The sequence below is a fragment of the Asparagus officinalis genome, chromosome 5 (genome assembly GCF_001876935.1).
Source record: "Asparagus officinalis chromosome 5, Aspof.V1, whole genome shotgun sequence".
Lineage (NCBI taxonomy): Eukaryota > Viridiplantae > Streptophyta > Magnoliopsida > Asparagales > Asparagaceae > Asparagus > Asparagus officinalis.
Genome location: NC_033798.1, coordinates 58,884,737 through 58,907,055, shown reverse-complemented (window position 1 = coordinate 58,907,055; position 22,319 = coordinate 58,884,737). Strand labels below are relative to the sequence as shown.

Sequence of the window (22,319 nt, the reverse complement as noted above, 5' to 3'; positions counted from 1 at the left end):
TCTGACAAAAGGAAATAAGGCACACAGCCTTTACAACTTCTAGAACAAGACCCTCAAATGTCTACACAAAAGAAAATCTAAAGTGGAGCCCCAAATAAAACATATAACTAACTAGACAGCTGAAGCTAAAATGCATCGCCATCAACCTGCGACTCTCCGGGCTCCTGGCTCGTTACCTGAAAGGGGGAGGGACAACGAGCATCAAAGCGCTAGCGAGTAACATCACAACCAATCCCAAGGGAACAGGGCTCGTTGTATAAGAAAATACAGATAATATATAATAGATCTAAACTCATTGATCTTACTAAAGAGGGTTTTAGTAATTAGAAATTTACAACACGAGAATAGGTACGTCGAGCGAAATAATCCAAACAAGGAAACCCTCATGTATATACCTTATATCTCAAATTGTAAACCCCTAATCACCAAACCCGAGGTTCTAATACAGAAACAATAATAAAAGAAATACAACAAATCTCAGAACATAAGTGCAGTGCCATATCATAGCCTACATGAATATCATGTTAAAATTTACATAAGTGTCATGTCAAAATCTACATAACTATCATGTCGTGATCTTCTGTGAGATAGTCATATGCAGGGTTAAGAACTATGTCCAAAACAGGAACTATTTATATCGTAGTTTCCAAACTCATGAAGTAAGTGGCAAATGTCCAACACGAGGACTGAAATGGATTATAGTCCAGCACGAGGACTTCTATGGATTATAGTCCAACACGAGGACTGTGAAATGGTGAAAAATATCACTGTGATATATAGTGAAATCTACTTATATCAATCCCCACTCAAAATCTGTGTATATATCCTTAATTGGTACCCTCAGGTCATCTATCATGCATGGATACATAATAAGACTAGAAACCAGTGTCAGATGATCCAGGCAAAATCTCGAATATGAGAAAATACACAGAATAAGAAATTTGCAACAGACAGTTCGGCGGTCGACCGACTCGGTCGACCGCACTCTGATACGAGCCTGGCGGTCGACCGCTAGGCATTTCGGTCGACCGGCTGAACGTCGCGGTCGACCGGTGCGGTCGACCGCAGACTAATTCTGCCCCTACAGCGAGCTCAGCGGTCGACAACACTGGTCAACCGCCAAGCGGACAGAAACCAAATCTGGGTTTTCTGTCAGCTGCTAAACCTGAAATAAAAACTTGATATTTTACGATAACAAGAGTTCTAAAGTTTCAAAAATCTTACAGAAGATAAACAACTAATCCCAAGCTTAAAATCTACATATCCAATATTCTAAAATACATGAGAAACAAGTCCAAAAATGTTTTAATAACAGTAAAAATGATTTAACTCTTGTTTAGGCAAATTTCAGATCTAGATCTTTATAATACAAAACATTTGTGAATTTTTATAAACTGAAACCTCTGATTCTTGTTAACCATATTATAGAGAGTTCATTTTTATACAAAAAATACCATTTTGGCTCATCAAAACTCATAAAAATTCAAAAGAAAACCATAGAAAACAGGGGTGAGGGATTGGGCGAGATGATACTCGCCTCTGGTGAGCAACGGATCGCTGAAGCTGAAGGAGAACGTTTTCCTTCGCTGAATCCCACCAAGAACTGCTGCAAATCCTCAAGAACTTCTCCCAAATTACTAAACAAAGGGGATTAGGGTTTTAGGGAAGAGAGGGGGGCTAGGGTTTTGATTTCAGATCTCAAAAGGGGCTCTCTCGGATATATTAGCCTATATACCAACTCACAACCCGACCCCAAACCCGTTTGAACCCGAACCTGAGAAAACCCTCTGATCGCTGTGCGGTCGACCAACGCGGTCGACCGCGTCGGTCGACCGCGCAACACAAAAATGCCTGCTGCTAGGCATCTCACATGCTGGCCATATCACTCGATTTCTCTCACTTATAAACACCTGTTGGGTTCCCAAACACTGATAAATATATACATCTTATATATATATGCTTATTTATTTCAAAAGAAAGATTTATTACTATTTATTCACACAATTTCATTATAAAATTTCGGGGTTTTACAATTGTGAATACTATGTAAACATGCGTGTGCTGCTATTAACTTTATGCATAGAGATGTATACCACTATTGCAATTGGTTCATGATGACTGAAGCTTTTGTTATATCCCGTAAAATTTTTAAATATTATGGAAAATAATATTTAATAAGTTTTTATTTTGATAAATGTCATTTATTGGTGAATGAGTGTGATAGTAATTGATTCGAGATCAATTAAGTGTATATATAAGAGCATACAAGTGTTAAACATGCACACACATGCAAAACCTGTAGGCTGGAAAATGCCTCGGGTAAGTCGACTTATGCTTGCCTATAAGTCGACTTATGCTTGCCTATAAGTCGACTTATAGGGTGATAGATTCTATGTAGGTTTTGTTTTTGGGTCTGTTTCGTTTTGGTTCGGCCCGTTTGCGTATATAAGTGTATATATATGATATTTCTCTATTTTCCTTCATCTTCCACATGAATAAACAGTCACCCTCTCCCCTCAAAACCCTAGATCTTATTTTGATGAATTTTGAGAGCTTTGTGAAGCAAATACCGAGAAGTGGCCGAGTTCGTCAGCTTTTGGTTAGAGAGAACCCGTTTTCTTGCACTATTAGGGATTCCAGTACGTGTTGAGGTGAGTTTCATCTCCTCCAATCTCATCAGCATTTTTATTTGATTTTTATTGAGTTTTATTTGGTTTTATTGGGCCTTGAAACATAGTTTAAGTATAAAAATTGTTCTTTTAAACTATAAAACAGATTTTTGATTCCAGTTTTAAAATAAATGTAACATGAGATTTTGTTTAGATTTGTGGTTTTCATGATGATTCTTATGAACATGAACATGTTAGGGTTAATAGAATTCACCAAACCTGATAAATTGAGATTTCATGTAGTTAATCGAAACCTAATCATATTAAACAAGTTTAATTATTTATGTTTTACATAATAATACCAATTAGATGAATTGTAAATCAAAGTTTTGCCCTGATGCACACTTTCATATTCTGCTCGGGTTGGTCGACGGAAGCAAAGGAGTCGGCCGACCGATCCCGACAGCTCTGCGTGTGCACGTTTGTGCATGATGCTGACCGGTCGACCGATGGTATACTTCGGTCGGCCGATATGATGTTGATTTGGGTATTTATGTTTTGCTACATTTGTATGTTCGCACGCACGAAGCACGAGTCGCACATGCGTGTCCATGTGGAGTACGATTTGGGTTCGAGTACACATAGACCTTCGGGACCAGGTAACCTCAGGTTTCGTTTTTGCCACGACTAGAAGATGACTAAATAGAGTAGTATATGTCGATTCGCATGGTGGTGCGATGAGGCTAGTTAGCCGTTTATCTCGACGCGTGATGCGATGAGGCTAGTTAGACCATGCGATGAAGCTAGTGATCCGTCTATGTCGATCCGCTTGGTGATGCGATGAGGCTGGTGAGCTGTATATGTCGATCCGCACGATTATGTGATGAGTAGTAGGATTTTATAAACAATGTAAATGTTTAAGTTTTCTTTCTTTCTTTTCTTTGATAGGAAGGATCTGTCAATTGCAGCAGTATAAAAGGCAACAGGAAACATAGAATAGCTTCTTGTTCAGAAGAATCTTCGAGATTATATTGTGTAGGGTTTTCGAGATAATTGTATTTTTTTTTGGGTCTGCTATGTTTTCCGGACAATGCAATGTGCTCGTCCGGTAAACTTTTTGAAATCTCTATCTCCATATACTAATTGAAAAAAGAGAATCATGATTCACAAATCAAAGCTTGAAATGAAAATTTAATCCTAATTCAGACCACCAAATGTCTCTAGCTCTAGCAAACTGTAATCAAGAAATTGCAAAGGTAATTAACTCGGAAAGCTCAGAGCATATTATACATCATATACGCTCAATTCAGGGAGGGGACTTCAAATTGTCAAATTTATCCCATATATTCATCCTGAAAATGTAAACTATTAGCATACACTAGGCAACAGTACCACACAATATAGATTTATCATCATGTTTAGTTTCCACAACAACAAACAGCTTTGAGCCTCAAATGACCTTTATTTTTAGTGCATAAAGTTTCAAACAAATGCCTTGATTTATGTTTTTAAGGTACACAAAACCTTCCACAATCCAATGTTGCAACGTTGGTCTTTGCCTCCTTGAGTCTATTTCCGATGTTTCTTTGCGTCCTTTTCTTTCTCTATCGTCTTTTTTAGCTTAGCTGAATGTGCGTGTTTAGTGTGTTTATTTGACATTGCAATGTATCAATCCTGTATACTTTTTGACGTCTCCATATCTTATATGCGTATACTTTTATTGAAAAAACAGAATTAATCATGATTTACAAATCAAAACTTGGAAAGTAAATTTAATCCTAATTCCCATCACTAAATGCCTCTAGTACTAGTAAATTGTAATCAAGAAATTGCAAGTTAATTAACTCGGAACGATTTGCGCATATTAATATATATATATATACACACACTCACTCAATTTCAGAAACAAGCATCAGATTCTAAAATTTATCCCATATATTCATCCTAGAAATGAAAACTATTAGCATACACTAAGTAACAGTACCACACAATATAGATAACAGTGCCACACAATATAGATTTAGCACCATGTTTAGTTGCCGCAATAACAAACAGCCTTGAGCCTCAAATACCGATTGGTAAACGCACAAATATTGTTCAGGCATCAGACCAGGTAATGTCGTAGTCCCCCACTTGAGACTCCGGTATATCCAACGCCTTCCACACCGCTGGGGATGCATCTACTATATTATTGGGGCATGGCGGTTGGAAGTCATGATCAGCATCGCAGCCGTGCACAGAATCGCACTCATCCACCACTTTGGCTCTCACCGACTTACCATTAGCGTTGATGTTGATGTAGTTCAAGCATCGGCTTCCTCCATTGTACCAGCCAGTTGATAATGCAACCACCTTTTCACTGTCGCTGTGGTATTTGTTGTCGCACTCAGACGGGCCTCCTCCATCACCACCCTTGGCAAAGCTGTTGATGGTCATCGTCGCACGGGTGTTGCTCGTGATTGGAGGAGAGCAGCGGTACTGAGGGTACATCTTACCTGCTTCGCAGCAGTCAGAGTCATTCTCTGTGTTGCAGTGGCCGGTCTTCCCTCGCAAATGCCCGCTGGCACGGCAGGATCCGACCATGAATCGATGCGAGGCTACGAGACTTAGGCTTGAGAGCGCTGCGAGCAGAGCAATAGCCATTATTGCTAATTGAGGAAATCTAGCAGTTGCCATCTTGATTCTTGCTACAGGTAAATGTTTCTAAAGTTCGTTGTGGTCTTTGCAATTTGAGCGCGTAGGGTTTTATAGCGTTGGAATAGCTGGAGGGGTAACGTTCAGAATGATGGCGTACGTTAGGCTTCTTGGCTAGCAAAGTTAACCACACGGCCATTTATCCACTTAGTTTGTTGTTTATCATCAGACTGCTTGCTTTGACCCTTCCCTCTCTCATTATAGGCTAGATCACACTATAGCATTTTGCCGTAAACTTTCAAAATCGCACTAAATCCCTAGTAACTTTTCTGTTTTACAAAAACCCCCGACAAGTTTCTATATTTTACAGGTAACTCCCATAAATTAAAACGAAAAAACAACACAAAAAGGCATTTTGAAACTTAATTACTAGGGGGTTTAGTGCAATTTAACCAAAAGATATTGGACCTTTTCTGCAAAAGTTATTGAGGGTTTAGTGCGATTTTGAAAATTCGTAGGGGTTTATAGCAAAACACAGAAAGTTCATGGGGGTTTTGTGTAATTTACCCATCTCATTATTTATTTTAGAATTTCAGATGAATTTGTCAAACAACCAACACTAGCGGACAACCGTATATTTGAAGAGATTTAATGAGTATGAAATCTGTCATACACAACAATGTGTGACACTATCAATCAAGTTGTTACGTACAATCAATCTGGAACGATATAATTATATGCTTAACTTTTGACAATCCGCTTCCATATTTAATGGGAATGTAGCAGTTAAATTCGTACCTTAATCTGCTGGATACTAAGGCTGTAGACTTTCTATTTCAGCTATAATATCTTGTACTATAAAATGTTGTTTAAAATTGCAAAGGGGTCAGTGTTAAAAAAACATGGTTTTATTATTTGCTCGGTCCAGAAGCTTTTAATGATTAATCGGGTTACGTGTTAATTAAGCAGATTACGCAGAATTATGCGGTTTTGAAATTGTTAATATATATTTAATAATTTATTGTATTTTTAAAATATATAAAATTCATGAAAATAGAAAATATACTTAGAAAAGACCAATAAACATCCAATATAACAATCAATAACTACTTGACTACTTGAAAGTTTAATTCATACATCAAACCAACTATATACTTAAATAGAAGTCGATAAATTAAACATTTAAAACAAAACTAAGCATCCATAAAAGAAAAACAAATCATCTAATCTTCATTATCATCCTCATAATGAACATTAGCACCAACTCCTCCTTGGAGGGAATAGCGGAGGAGAGGACAAAGTTTATCTTTTCTTTTCTTTTCTTTTTTTTTTTTGAGAGATGGAGTTTTGATGGAGCAAGAGTTTTGGTGGAGTAACCATGATGTTTAGGGTTTTTTTTTGGAGTGTCGAAGGATGTTGGGCACCGACACGCCCACTCGTCGCGGAAGCGAATCACCTCGAGAGAAAGCCCTGGCTTTTGTTTTCACAAAACTCAAGCTAATATCGATGTTCCTGTTTGAATATGAAACAAGAACAGAAGTGAAATATCTCAGCAAGGTGAGATATACACTCTTCCCATTATCAGATCTAGATCTGAATATCGAGGAAACCAACCAACACAAGTAATAGTCAATACACGACTAAACAATAAAGAAGACACGGGATTTACGTGGTTCAGCAAACTTACCTACGTCCACGGGAGGGGGTGAATGGAGATCCCACTATGATGGAGAACACCCACGATTTGCACAACCAGCAAGCTCGTCCCAAAGAGACGAGGCTTCGATATTACCCAAGAGAAGATGACCTCTTTCTTGTACAATCGCTCCAAGTTCTCTCTATTTTCTCTCCTCAAAATCTCACCTTTTTAGATCTGAAAAAACTCTATGTTGCAGCCGGCAAACCCTCTCTCTGAAACCCTAGGACGAGGTTCCTATTTATACCAAGAAAACAGGGCTAAAAAACCAATTATGTGCCTAAGTACCCGTTGTCTCGGCGCGGCCCGAGACACCCTGAGGTGTCTCGGTGCCGAGACACCTCAGGGTGTCTTTTGCCGAGACAGCCGAGACACCAAAGGGTGTCTCGCGCTCACAAAGTAGATAAATCGATTAAGGAGGGAGCGAAGGAGCATGAGCGCAAGGGAGCAAGGGAGTAAGAGAGAAGAATTAAATTTAGAATTTTGTGCCAAAAGGGTGGCGGCTTTTTAATTTTTGAACCTAACCTGCAAACAAAAAAGTGCCCACATAACTCAATTATGCGGGCGCTTAATCAAACCGTTTTGAGTGCTTAATGCTAATTCTTTGCAGAATTGGTTCGATTCCGCTTAATTGACTGATTAAGCAGTCGCGCAATGCTTGTTTTAGAACATGAAAAGGGATTATATAAATTCATTAGTCTTAATACTTACAGTACCAAATTCAAAGTGAAGTTTTAAGTTTATAAATTTAAAATTTTTATTAAATATATATTGTTATTTTTACCAATTTAGTAGTATAAGAATAAACACTCTACATTAAAACTGTATAAATATTGGACATTGAAAGGATATTACATTCAAATGTTAGACCAAACAACCACAACTCGATAATATATGCTATTCTAGGGTGGATGCACGTGCCTTGGACGTGGTCAAGTATCTTTATTGTATATAATAAAGTGTATTAAAGTTAGAATACTGGTACTTATGACACAATTGATTTTTTTAATTATTCGTGAATGTGTTTCTAGTATTTATGACTTAGGGGCCGACACAAATAAATTCATCAATTTTTTATGGCACGCCTTTTCCCTAGTTTTATGACTTAAAAGGTCTACTGCACAATTTTTTAAATTTGAATCTTAGTTTATATATACACACACATCCATATATATATATATATATATATATATAAAGAGTTGTTCTGCAATTTTTGAACCTTTTAAGTGATGATTCATAATTTTTGTAAATATGAGGACCTTTATGTATATTTCAGAAGATCTTGGTTCTTTATAATTTTTAGAAAATTTGCACTTTTCTTACCATTTTAGAAAATCTTGACCTTTCCGTAAATTTTACAATAAAAATTGGATTTTTCTTTAATTTTTAATTAGAAAATTCTAGACTATGTTATAATTTTCAAAACAATCAAGCCTTTTTTGCAGTTTTCAGAAAATCTGGACGATTCTATAATTTTCAAACAGTTTGGACCTTTCTGCAGCTCTTAAGGTTTATAGGAACACCAGAACCTCCTAAATTAATAATAAACTCCTCAATTTAGATTGTCCATATAACAAGCTAAATGAGATTCAATTAATGACAAATGTACCCTTGTATATTCCCTCAAAAGGGAAAAATATAGTAAATATGTTTGTTTCTTCCACTAATCTTAATGGCTTATGACGATATAACGGGACTAACTGTTGAAAACAGCGAAGGAATCGTTGAGAAATGTGGAAAAACATGCAAAATCAGCACTACAGGAAAACCTTCGGGTCGGTCGACCGATTGCATGGGACTGGTCGACCGATCTAATGCACATTACAAGGTTTGAAAACCCTATTCTGGTCGGTCGACCGATGTACTCTTATCGGTCGACTGATGGAGGTAGACCGGTCGACCGATAGAGAAGCACCGGTCGACCGAAAGCGGATACGGGCTGAAGTTGGTTTTCTAGCCTGTTTTGGATTGAGTTTTGATATAAATAGAAACACGTCTTTCTAGGGTTTTGTACTAGAGATTAACAGAGAATTAGCACTGTTTTGAGCAGTTTTGTGAGGGAGATTATTGTGAGGGAGTGTGAGATCATTGGTTGGGTTATTTTGAGAGTTATTTGAGAGATTATAACCCGTTGTTTTACCTCCATATAGTAAAATCTCCCCATCCTCCTTCCGTGGACGTAGGCAATTTGTCAAACCACGTAAATCTCCATATTTGTGTGATTTGGCAGTTAATTTTGTGAATTGCACTCGTCTTTGGTTCTTCTCTCATCGCTCACCGACTCGGTTGGTTTGTGAGCACGCTTCCCACGCTTCCGCACGACGCGCAACAAGTGGTATCAGAGCTCAGATTTTAGATCTATGGTTTTGCATTGGGTGGAGGAAGATTTGTTGTTGGAAGCTTGGGTCTTGGAGATCTAGGCTTTGGTGAAGATAGCTTTGCGGAGTTGCCATTAGAGATCTCACTTTTCCTCGTGTGGTTAGGAGATCGTGTTGGAACCCTATCTAGGATTTAATTGGGTAATTTCTCAATTCTATCAAGTTCAAATCTTTCTTTGCAATTGGGGTTAGTTCGCAATGGGAGAAAAAGTTGGTGAAAGCAGCAAGGTGATGGCGAGTACAGTTCAGGTTGCACTTCAGAATACAAAAATTAGTGTTGTGAAGTATGACGGTAAAATCAACTTGGTTTGTGGATGAGTGATGTGTAAGACGCTTTGAATGCTCAAAATTTGGAAGAGCCCATCATGTTCCATGAGAGGCCACCGAAATATGATGAGGCGATATGGGACAAGATGAATCGAAACGCTTGTGGGATAATAAGATCTTGTTTGGAACAAGAGTTGAAGTTTGATGTGTTCGGTGTAACATTTGCGATGAAGATATGAGAGATTCTCAACAACAAATATCTTACGAAGAGTATTGAGAACCGATTGCACTTGCTGCGAAGATTGTTCAGATTCCAGATGTCCAGGGGTACCTCACTTGCAGATCATGTGAATAACTATACAAAGTTATTGCCTGACTTGGCGAATGTGAATGAGAAGATATCGGATGAGTAGAAGGTGATTATTTTATTAGGCTCCTTACCCGATTAGGAGTATGATACATTCGTGTTCACTTTGTTAAACGGTAGATCTTCCATCACCTATATTGAAGGGACTAATATGTTAACAAATTTCGGCTTGAGGAGGAAGGATAAAGAATCTTTCGGAGCTAGCACTTCAGGAGAGATCTTGTCAACGAGAGGTAGGAGTCCCTATCCAAGAGGTAGCAAAAGAGGCAGGTCAAAGTCAAGAGGCTACTACCAATTAGTGAAGAATCAGTGTGCTTTCTGCAAAAAACAAGGACATTGAAAGAGAAATTGCCTAAATTTCAGAGAGAAGGAGAATAGCAAGAAGAAGGGCCATATGGCCAGTGAGGTGAATGTTGCTAAGGGTGATAATGATTCAAATGATTCATGCTTATCTCTATTGATTGCTCCAGAGGTTAACCATGCTGATGCATCGGAGTGGATGCTGGATTCTGGTACTACTTATCATGTGACTCCTCGATGTGATTGGTTTGTATCTTTCGAGAAGCTCGATGTGGGTGTGGTGGTCATGGGAAATGATCAGTCCTGTGGTATTTGTTGGATAGATACCATCAGGATTCGGATGCACGACGGAGTTGTTTGTGAGTTGAATGAAGTGAGATTTATTCCTCAGCTGAAGAAAAATCTTATTTCCGTTGGAGCTTTGGAGGCAAAGGGATTCAATGTGACTTTTGAGAGCACTGTAGCAAAAGTTACTAAGGGATCTTTGGTAGTGATGAAGGCAGTCCGCAGTAGAAATCTATATTATTTGAAGGGAAGCACCGAGATTGGCCAGGTAGCTTCAGAAGTTTCAGAGGTGGACCTGAGTAGACTTTGGCACTACAGATTAGGACACACAGGTGAAAAGTCACTACAGGAGCTGTGAAAGCAGGGGCTATTGAAGGGAGCCAAGAGTAGGAAGATTGAATTTTGTGAGCACTGTGTTCTTGGCAAGAACACTAAAGTAAAGTTTGGGACATCCATTCATAGGATGACAGGCATCTTGGACTATGTGCATACGAATGTTTGGGGTCCCACCAAGACGGTATCACTTGGTGGTCGATATTGGTTCGTCACATTTGCAGATGGCTATTCTAAGTGTTGTTAGGTGTACACCATAGCGAAGAAGAGTTAAGTCCTAGAGATATTTGTGGAGTTGATGAGAAGATTGGAACTGCAGATGGGGAGAAAGATCAAGATGTTGAGATCCAACAATGGCGGCGAGTACACTTCAGACCCCTTTCAGCAGCTATATCGAGACGAGGGGAAAAAGAGACACTTCAAAGTTAGTCATACGTCGTAGCAGAATGAGGTGACAGAAAGATTGAATCGGTCTTTACTGGAGAATGTCCGATGTTTTTTTATCACAGAGTGGTTTGGAAAAGATCTTTTGGGCTGATGCACTTTCATATGCGAGCCACCTCATTAATAGGCTTCCTTCATCTGCGATTGAGGGGAAAACCCCTATGGATATGTGGTTAGGAGATCCAGTACACGATTATAATCAGGTCAAGGTATTTAGGTGCCCTGCATTTTATCATGTGAAGACTAATAAATTAGAACCTCGAGCTAGAAAGACCATATTTGTTGGATTTAAGCGTGGTGTGAAAGGATACAAGCTTTGTGTCACGCCCCGCTTCCCAAAGTACGAAGAATCGGAATTTGAACAAGCCCGCTATGTATTAGATTAAGGAGAATAAATAAAAATAAATATTTTTCCTCAACCTAATACGCTAAGCATCAAGAAATAAATACAAAGGCACAGGTCTCCGATCACAGATAGCAAGAATATAATAAACAACTCAGAACAAAATATCCATATCATAAGTGAATATCGTCCAAGACATAATATTCAGATCAACATGCCCTTCTACAAAATTGAATAACTGAAAACTGAAGAAATATAAAATACATCATTCAACGGAAAGAAAGAAAATACTGTAAAAGCAACTAGGACCATCAACTAAGAAGAGATAACTAAACTTTGGTCTATTCTTCAACTCTATCTGTAAGGCACTCCTGATGAGAATATCCTAGCTCTGGCACATCTCTAAGCTGGACCTGTCATTTCTCTAAGTCTGATGTACACCAGAGAAAACAGGTGTACGTCAGCGTGCATGGCACACGGTAAGATCCCACAAGGGAGAATAGAAACAGTCGAACGACCAATGCAAGAATAGATAATAATAATAGAAGAATCCAAAAAAATTTAACAAAGTAACAAGTCGATTATGCAGCTAGTGATCAGAATAATCATCCAAGTAACAAGATCAAACAACTAGATGGAATTAATACTTAAAAATCCATAACAAGAGACGTAGTACGTCGAGCAAAATAATCCACATAAGAAAACCCTCATGTATATACCATATGTCTCAAATTATAGATAATTAAATATTAATCCCGATCTATATATGAAAAGAAATACAACTGGCCTACATCTCAAAAGAATTCATACTTAGCTAAGAAACAGGGTCATGTAACTAGTCATCCTATAACAGGTCACTAGTTCACATCTCACACAAAGTAAACGTTCATATTATCGGATAACTGATTGTTCACAAATCCCCTATGCACATCCAATCCTACGAAACAGGCGGCTAGAGGACTACACGTAATCTGATCTCAACATGGTCCGAACTTAGGCAAAGCTCAGGTGACGAAATAGGTCACTGACCCAAGTGGCAAAACAGGTCACTTGGTCCAACAAACCAACCCCAGGACGAAACAGGTCACTGGTGCGAGTCTAGAAGATACATCAACAACCATATCCGATCACATGAACCAAGACTTTCCCATCCTAACTCTTCTCGTTCTTTCTAAGTCAACAATCACCATATCCGATCACATGAACCAAGACTTTCCCATCCTAACTCTTCTCGTTCTTTCTAAGTCAACAATCAAAATCCCTATTAAAACTCTGGTTCACCACCTAATTTCAGTCAACACACCCACACATTTTACTAGGTCTGTTCATGACGCACGAGGCCACTAAGTCATGAACTACTAAGGGTTCTCAATCACAACAAGTAGATAATAAATAAAACTAATTGTAGGCTGTCTAAAAATCACAATAGATAGCTTATCCCCCATCAACCACCGATGATGGAAGTTACAATCTGACGACTTCCAGAAGGCTGTAATCTGAAGACTTTCGCGTAGATTGCTGAAGGTTACAATCTGACGACCTTCACGACAACTGATGAAAGCTCTAATCAACGGCCTTCACAATCAACATCGGGAGTTACAATCTGACGACTCTCATATTCTCAAGGAGCCAAGACGAAGATTACAAGACAATGATCTTTGCAACGCTATGACAAAAAAAGATTACTTGGTGATAATCTCTGCAAGGCAAGACGCGGAGGTCCTCCCCGTGTTTCAACATCAAAACGCCAAGGTTGAACCCGCGTCACAACATCAAAACGCCGGAGTCGGACCCGCGTTACAACAGGCGAAACGTGAGCGACCCTCGCGTTCGTAGGGGTCCAGCCAACACCGACCCCCGCGTTTCTAAGCTACAACAAACCAAAACGCGAGCGACCCTCGCGTTCATCAATGTTCAGCCAACACCCAACCTCGCGTCTCAATCCTAAGACGTGAGGTTAGGGTCCTGAACGCCAACGTGGTTGTTTGACTCATTCAACATGAGTTGAACGGTTCTAAAACCGTTTCCCACGATTTGGGGGCTGTTACACCCCACTTAGGAGAGATTTAAGGGGCGGTTTCACCCCCTTAATCCTCTATAAATAACTGAAGATCAATTCAGTTCGGGGGCTTCTTTTTTGGGTTCGGTTGGATTTTCTGGGCTTGGATCGACCACTGGAGACATGCTTTGGGAGGAGATCGTCATCATCTTCCAACGAAGATCATCTTCAACTTCAGCAACAGGGAGCCTCTAGCCTTGGCTTATTAACTGATCTTCGGTTCAAATCAACTCTTTTACAGAGTTCTTCTAAACTCGTTCTGAGTTCTCAAACTTGCCACGCAAGTTCTCCATAACGTCAAATCATGAGGAGAAGACATCGTTCCAGTGAATCAAGACGTGCGGATCGTCAACGGAGAGCAAACTCGACGCGAGCACTCGAGGGAGGCACTCCATCGCCACCGTGAAGAACCCAGTTTTAAACAAAGAGGAAGAACCAATTTCGTTCTCCTCTCTTTTGTAATCAAGTTGTAACCGAGATCAAAGGAATCAAAATCACATTTTCTTTATTCTCTTCTTTGCAATTTTGACTCCGCTGGGGAAGAGCTTCTCTGATGAAGAAGTGGTGGCGCAATCCGATGTTCATCTCACTGGAACAATCGTCGAAACTCTCGTGGTAGAGTTTGATCAAGCCAAGTTTGAGAAGGCTATCTCCTCTGGATCCCTTAGCCCCAAGGCTATGCGCAAGATCCACAAAGTTTCCAAGGAGACTAAATCTCCAACTGTTGCTGGAACGCCAAAGAAAGTCCTCTCCTTTGGCCAAAATTCGTCGAACAGCCCCTCCGCTCCAGGAGCGGGCTCGACCTCTGCTGAACTCGCACAGCGAGTTGAATATCCCACCTCCGCGTCAGCACGACGTGCCACAGGCCTTAAACGGCCTATAGAGGAGACCAGCTCCATAAACGTTAACAACGTTGCTGCTAAAGCCTTGAAACAGGCCAAGAAGAACGCTGTTTGTCGAAGAAGAAGGTCTCAGCGACGAGCACAACTTCGAAAAATTCAATCCTCCAACCAACGCGAACTTCGCGTTCGTGAGCCTAAACGCGACCCTGAACTTCGCGTTTATGAGCCCAAATATGAGCTTCGCGAGAACCAGACTGAACGCGACCCTCAATGGCGCGTTTTACAGCCAAAACGCGAACCTCGAGCTTTCGTTGAACGCGAACTGCAACTTCGCGTTTCCCAGTCAAAATACGACCCTCGCGTCGACAATGAAGAACGCGACCCTCATGTCGCCAAACCAAAACGTGACCTTCGCGTTTCAAGTGCCAGACGCGACCCTCGTGTTTCAAGTGCCAAACGCGACCTTCGCGTCTCAGGTGCTAAACACGACCTTCGCGTCTCAGATGCCAAACGCGACCCTCGCGTCCCAAGTTCCAAATCCAATACCGCGCCTGGTGTATATCGTGGAGCTTCGGGGCGCTGCCCCGAACCCCGCGGGGGGGTATTCCATCCCCCCCGGACCCCCTGGCCAGGGGCGAGACCCCCGAATACTCTGCGTAGCGCGACTAGGTTGAGGGGCGGATATAAGAAGTTTATGGATTCAAGGCATCTCAACCAGATCCATATTCACCAAGAGCCAGTCCTGTCCAATCATGGACTGGGGGTTCCAGTTCAAACCTCACAATCAGTGAGTAATTCTCCTCGAATCTTTACAACATATTTGAGAGAGTTCATATTGAGAGAAAGATCGATGCAACAAGTCATTCGTTCATTTCAATATGAACGACTGATTCCTACGGTCCTCTCGGGACGCCAATGCTGCTCATATGCGGCCCAACTGCTGGTGTTCAACCAATCTACGAACGTTGCTTTATTCAACCAACGACGGCGTTCACACAAGAAGAAGACTTCTGAGGATGAATACCTTAGAGTCACTTCTAACATGATCGGCAGAGGGAGATCATCAGTTCCTAGTTCCGATGAGTCAGAGAACGATCAGTCTCCTGGCTTGAAAGACTTCCTGAATAAGTCTGATGGAGTTTATCAACATACTCGGACGGAAACGGGAGCCATTCCCCCTGTCAACTATCGGAGTTTAGCCAGGGGAACCAATTCCAATGATGAACACTCAGCCATTGCAGAGTCCCAGTCATCAAGCTCTTTTGTTGAACATGAGAGCTACGCTTATATGACGGAAAGCCATGAAGATCTCGCGAAGAGACTTGATGAGCAGGAGGCCATGCTCAAATCTCAGCAAGAGGCCATCAATGAACTCCTGGCCCTGTTGACTCAACTCGTCGCAGACAAGGCCAAATCTCAGAAGACAGATTCGCCACTCAGGCAAGAATCTTCCCGAAGGGAAAGAACGTCTTCCAGGCAAGAATCTTCCGGAAGGGAAAGAACGTCTTCGTCCCGACCTCACACAAGCAAAGGGAAGGGAAAAATGGTTGATGACACGGCTTCTGACCAAGAAGCCCACAACCTGGAATCTTCCTCTGATGAAGGAAGAGAGACGGAGTATGAGCAAAATCCTCAGTCGGCTAAAATCGAGGAATTGGAAGCCCGCCTCAATGTCATTGCTAACAGAAGCGAGCTCCAAGATGAGGGAGTTGTCAGGCCCTACCCTGCCGAATGGGATGCAGCCCCTTATCCTCCAAAATTTGAAGTCCCGACGCTACAAACTTTTGACGGCACGGGATCACCGAACCAACATATCTATCTCGAGATTCTTTGAAGAGGATACGGAAGTCTCCATCCATACCCTTCTCGCCACTAAGCAGAAGAAGAGGGAATCCGTCAAAGCCTTCGTTAAAAGGTTCCGAACCATGGCTCTCCGGTGTTCGTCAGGTATGACACAGTCTACCTTAGTAGAGACCTGTCGACACAACCTGCAGACCAACATCCTAGCTCGAATAGGGGTTGCAGAATGTCGTTCTTGGAGACAACTGATCTCTCAAGGCGAACAGGCTCAGAAGATTATTGCCAGGATCAAAGCTGAAGAACAAAGTGGGCAAGATCAGCCCGAGCAATCGGACCAAGCCCAATCTTCTCCTGAGCAATCGGACCAAGCTCATTCTTCCCAGTCAGAACCAGAAGATACTACGACCACTGAAGCTAATCCTCTTCAGTAGGATGCCGGGTCTCCAATAACTATCACGTTAACAACTACCTCTGATAGTCAAGCTCGTTAGATTGTGGCCCACTAGGCGACGTGCCATGTCTACCCTTTTTCCCCATGCACTTATTCAAGACTGGGGGTTGATTTATTTGTAGTTCATTGGATTCTGAGTAATAAATTTTCTGAGTTGTTATGTTTAATAGAATACCTCTGTCAACCACAGAATCTACCAAAACTATCACGTCCATCAACTTGTCAATCCGTTTCAATAGGATGGCAAGTCCACAAAACTATCACGTTAACATTTACCCCTGATAGTCCATCAACTTGTCAATCCGCTTCAATAGGATGACATGTCCACTAAAACTATCACGTTAATGATCACCTCTGATAGTCTGCTTTCTCCAAATTCCCCCACCAATCCTCTTCAAATAGGATGGCGGGTCTATCAAAACTATCACGTTAATGATTACCTCTGATAGTCAATTCCCTCCAAATTCCCCTGCCAATCCTCTTCACTATCACGTTAACTGTTACCTCTGATAGTCAAACTCATCAGATAATGGCCTACCAGGTGATGTGCCTCTATTTCGACTTCATAGTGCCTCACTAGGCAATGTGCCTTGTCTACCTCTTTTTCTTCCCCTGCTAAGTCTTAATCAAGACTGGGGGTTGGTTACTTGGAATCCATTGGATTAAGAGTAACGAATCTTTCACATCGTCGAGTTAACATTACACTTCTGACGATTATCATCCCCACAGAGTATGCATTCAACTTGCATCACTCCCAATTTGTCACGTTAACAATATACCTCTGACAACAATCAACTTATCAATCCTCGTCAATAGGATGATAAGTCCCCAAAATTGCTCTATCACGTTAATAGTTATATCTGATAGTCTATCAATCTGTCCATCCGCTTTAATAGGATGACAGGTCCACAAAACTATCACGTTAACATTTACCTCTGATAGTCCATCAACTTGTCAATCCGCTTCAATAGGATGACAGGTCCACCAAAACTATCACGTTAACATTTACCTCTGATAGTCCATTCCCTCCAAATTCTCTTGTTAATCCTCTTCAAGTAGGATGGCGGGTCCATAAAAACTATCACGTTAACAGTTACCTCTGATAGTCAAACTCATCAGATAATGGCCTACCAGGTGATGTGCCTCTATTTTGACTTCATGGATAGTGCCTCACTAGGCGATGTGCCTTGTCTACCTCTTTTTCTTCCCCTGCTAAGTCTTAATCAAGACTGGGGGTTGGTTACTTAGAATCCATTGGATTAAGAGTAACGAATCTTTCACATCGTCGAGTTAAGAGTATGCATTCAACTTGCATCACTCCTAATTTGTCACGTTAACAAGATACCTCTGACAACAATCAACTTATCAATCCTTGACAATAGGATTATAAGTCCTCAAAATTGCTCAAATCGCAATCTTCCCCAGCAAGACACTAAGTCTTCAAAATCTAATTCAAATCACAGGTATCAAAACTCATTGTTCCTGATGATAAATTCACCTAGCAAGTCTCCCCAGCGAGACGCTAATTCCTAAAATCTTGTGTAAGTCACAAGAACACATTCCTGTCACGTTAACATTAAACCTCTGACAATCCACTTATCAATCCTCGTCAATAGGATGATAAGTCCCCAAAGTTGCTCCAATCGCAACATCATCCTGTCACGTTAACATTATACCTCTGACAATCCACTTATCAATCCTCGTCAATAGGATGATAAGTCTAAAAAGTTGCTCCAATCGCAACACACATCCTGTCACGTTAACACTATACCTCTGACAAATCCATTTATCAATCCTCGTCAATAGGATGATAAGTCCAAAAAATTACTCTGATCGCAACACATCCCTGTCACGTTAACACTAAACCTCTGACAAATTCACTTATCAATCCTCGTCAATAGGATGATAAGTCCACAAAGTTGCTCCAATCGCAACACACATCCCTGTCACGTTAACACTAAACCTCTGACAAATTCACTTATCAATCCTCGTCAATAGGATGATAAGTCCCCAAAGTTGCTCCAATCGCAACATCATCCTGTCACGTTAACATCATACCTCTGACAAATCCACTTATCAATCCTCATCAATAGGATGATAAGTCCACAAAGTTGCTCCAATTGCAACATTTTCTTGTCACGTTAACATCAAACCTCTGACAAATCCACTTATCAATCCTCATCAATAGGATGATAAGTCCACAAAGTTGCTCCAATCGCAACATTATCTTGTCACGTTAACATCATACCTCTGACAAATCCACTTATCAATCCTCATCAATAGGATGATAAGTTCACAAAGTTGCTCCAATCGCAACACATATTCTGTCACGTTAACACTACACCTCTGACAAAAATCCACTTATCGACTCTCCTCAATAGAGCGATAGGTCCATAAAATATTGTTAGGTTAACATCACACCTCTAACAGTCAAACCCCCCAATGAACTTGTTAATCCTTTTTCAACAAGAATAGCAAGTTTTCATTATAAAATCCCCAGCGGATTAAAGATTTTCTAGAATTATCCTAGTGATAATAAAGAAAATTTCTGAATTTCACTCTAAGTGAAAATTCATGCCAAGTTAATATTACACCTCTGGCGTTTCTAATTTTCTTTCAGTGTTTCAAGTGAAAATATAACACAGGAAGAAACAGTGGCAAAGTCTACGTATTTAACATCGTAGCACCAAAATCCATGCCTTTTACGCATGGGGGACTTTATCTCGATCCCTAATTAGAGATAAGCCTACGCCTAATACGCGTTGCCGGTTAGTCTTTTTCCGTAAAAATGACAAAGTCTATGTATTCAAAATCATAGCATCAAGTCTAAGAGGGTTCATTCTCTTAGCACAACGTTACATGTGGAACAGACTTAGACAATCCACATGCTAGCCTGACTCAAACGGTAGTCGGTAAAGGCTTATCAAATCCGTTGATGGCTGAGGGTTTGCCAAAAATCCTATGTTTGAAGGCCCATCAACTTAATGGACATGAGCCGAGACTTGAAACAGATAAGCTAAAGACAAGTTTCAAAGACTTAGTCAAAAATGCACGTAAGCCACTTCCATGTCTCAAGTCAAAACGCCGAGGTCAGACCCGCGTTACAAAAATCATGACGTCGAGGTCAGACCCGCGTTGCAAAAATCATGATGCCGAGGTTACACCCGGGTTTCAAATTCAAAACGCCGAAGTCAGCCTCGCGTCTCAAATTCAAAACGCCGAAGTCAGCCCCACGTCTCAAATTCAAAACGCAGGGGTCCACCCCCGCATTCCAGAAGCAGGATTATGGCGCATACCTTCACACAGGTCCTACGTGGAAAATCCCTTCAACCATGATGCCTTCAAAGCAAGTGCAGAGAACAACTCCTTTACGACAAGGAATCAACAGCTCTAAGATCAGAGTTAAGATCCAAAGTATTCCGAAAATTCGTCTCAGTCAACCGCAAACTTTTGAAAACTTTGGAGGGGGTTCTGTAGGCTGTCTAAAAATCACAATAGATAGCTTATCCCCTATCAACCACCGATGATGGAAGTTACAATCTGACGACTTCCAGAAGGCTGTAATCTGAAGACTTTCGCGTAGATTGCTGAAGGTTACAATCTGACGACCTTCACGACAACTGATGAAAGCTCTAATCAACGGCCTTCACAATCAATATCGGGAGTTACAATCTGACGACTCTCATATTCTCAAGGAGCCAAGACGAAGATTACAAGACAATGATCTTTGCAACGCTATGACAAAAAAAGATTACTTGGTGATAATCTCTGCAAGGCAAGACGCGGAGGTCCTCCCCGTGTTTCAACATCAAAACGCCAAGGCTGAACCCGCGTCACAACATCAAAACGCCGGAGTCGGACCCGCGTTATAACAGGCGAAACGTGAGCGACCCTCGCGTTCGTAGGGGTCCAGCCAACACCGACCCCCGCGTTTCTAAGCTACAACAAACCAAAACGCGAGCGACCCTCGCGTTCATCAATGTTCAGCCAACACCCAACCTCGCGTCTCAATCCTAAGACGTGAGGTTAGGGTCCTGAACGCCAACGTGGGCGTTTGACTCATTCAACATGAGTTGAACGGTTCTAAAACCGTTTCCCACGATTTGGGGGCTGTTACACCCCACTTAGGAGAGATTTAAGGGACGGTTTCACCCCCTTAATCCTCTATAAATAACTGAAGATCAATTCAGTTCGGGGGCTTCTTTTTTGGGTTCGGTTGGATTTTTCTGGGCTTGGATCGACCACTGGAGACAGGCTTTGGGAGGAGATCGTCATCATCTTCCAACGAAGATCATCTTCAACTTCAGCAACAGGGAGCCTCTAGCCTTGGCTTATTAACCAATCTTCGGTTCAAATCAACTCTTTTACAGAGTTCTTCTAAACTCGTTCTGAGTTCTCAAACTTGCCACGCAAGTTCTCCACAACGTCAAATCGTGAGGAGAAGACATCGTTCCAGTGAATCAAGACGTGCGGATCGTCAACGGAGAGCAAACTCGACGCGAGCATTCGAGGGAGGCACTCCATCGCCACCCACACATGTCACTAAGTCTGTTCATGACGCACGAGGCCACTAAGTCATGAACTACTAAGGGTTCTCAATCACAACAAGTAGATAATAAATAAAACTAATTCTATGCAACAACATCATGGCATATCGAATATATTGAAATAAAGATCGTAAGACATGAATAGTAACTACGAACAATACGGAAAATATGAATAGTGTCTACAACAGCATGAATACGCATGTAATCAGATCTTATTAATATCTTACTACTGCGATGTCTAAACTTCTCATGCAAGCTATCAGAAATTAGGTAATCTCTAATATAATAATAGGATAAAAGGAAACTAAAAACCGTGAACGTTTTGCACATGAAATGTCGCGCTCTACAGCTATCAGTTATACAATCATAATTAATTCAAAAACAAATATTCTTTTTCCAAAATAAATTTCTTTAAAAATTATTTCTAATCATAACTATTTTAAAATAATATTTAAAAATATATATATGTATATATTTTTTGTTAATTCTTTTCTGCATGAACAGTAACATTTCTATGTTTTATAAATTATATATTTTTTATTTCTTTTCTCGATAATATCTCATAAAATCTACTTATAACATATAAACTTGTCATTTCATGTTCATTAATTCATAGATATATTTACAGTAGAAATCATCTTATTAATATTATATAAATATTATCTAATACTATTCATCAAACGAATCAACACCAATAATCACAATATACACGTTATATCATATCTATTCTACGCACTTAATTAATAATAGGTATAAAACTCTAATTGAGAGGTGAGATATTGCACATAATAATTTTTGTTAATCTAAAAATTAAAATAAATAACAAACGAGGTTTAGGATCTTGCCTAGGAGTTTTGTCGAACGAAACGACGTCGACGCGCGAGGCTACGGGAGAGGCGACGGCGACAAGCGGGCTGTGCTCTACTTCAACGGCGCGGATCTGACCTCAGGTGTCAGTGGAGGC

General features: G+C 40.7%; 1 protein-coding gene across 1 annotated transcript in view; it reads right to left on the bottom strand.

Moving 5' to 3' along the window:
• Window positions 4,707-22,319, bottom strand: part of LOC109841873 (ripening-related protein 3-like) — a 29,676-nt gene continuing 12,063 nt past the window's right edge. Inside the window, exon 2 of the mRNA XM_020410803.1 lies at window positions 4,707-5,183. Coding sequence (XP_020266392.1) covers window positions 4,707-5,183 — 477 coding nt within the window. The remainder of the gene's footprint in view (window positions 5,184-22,319) is intronic.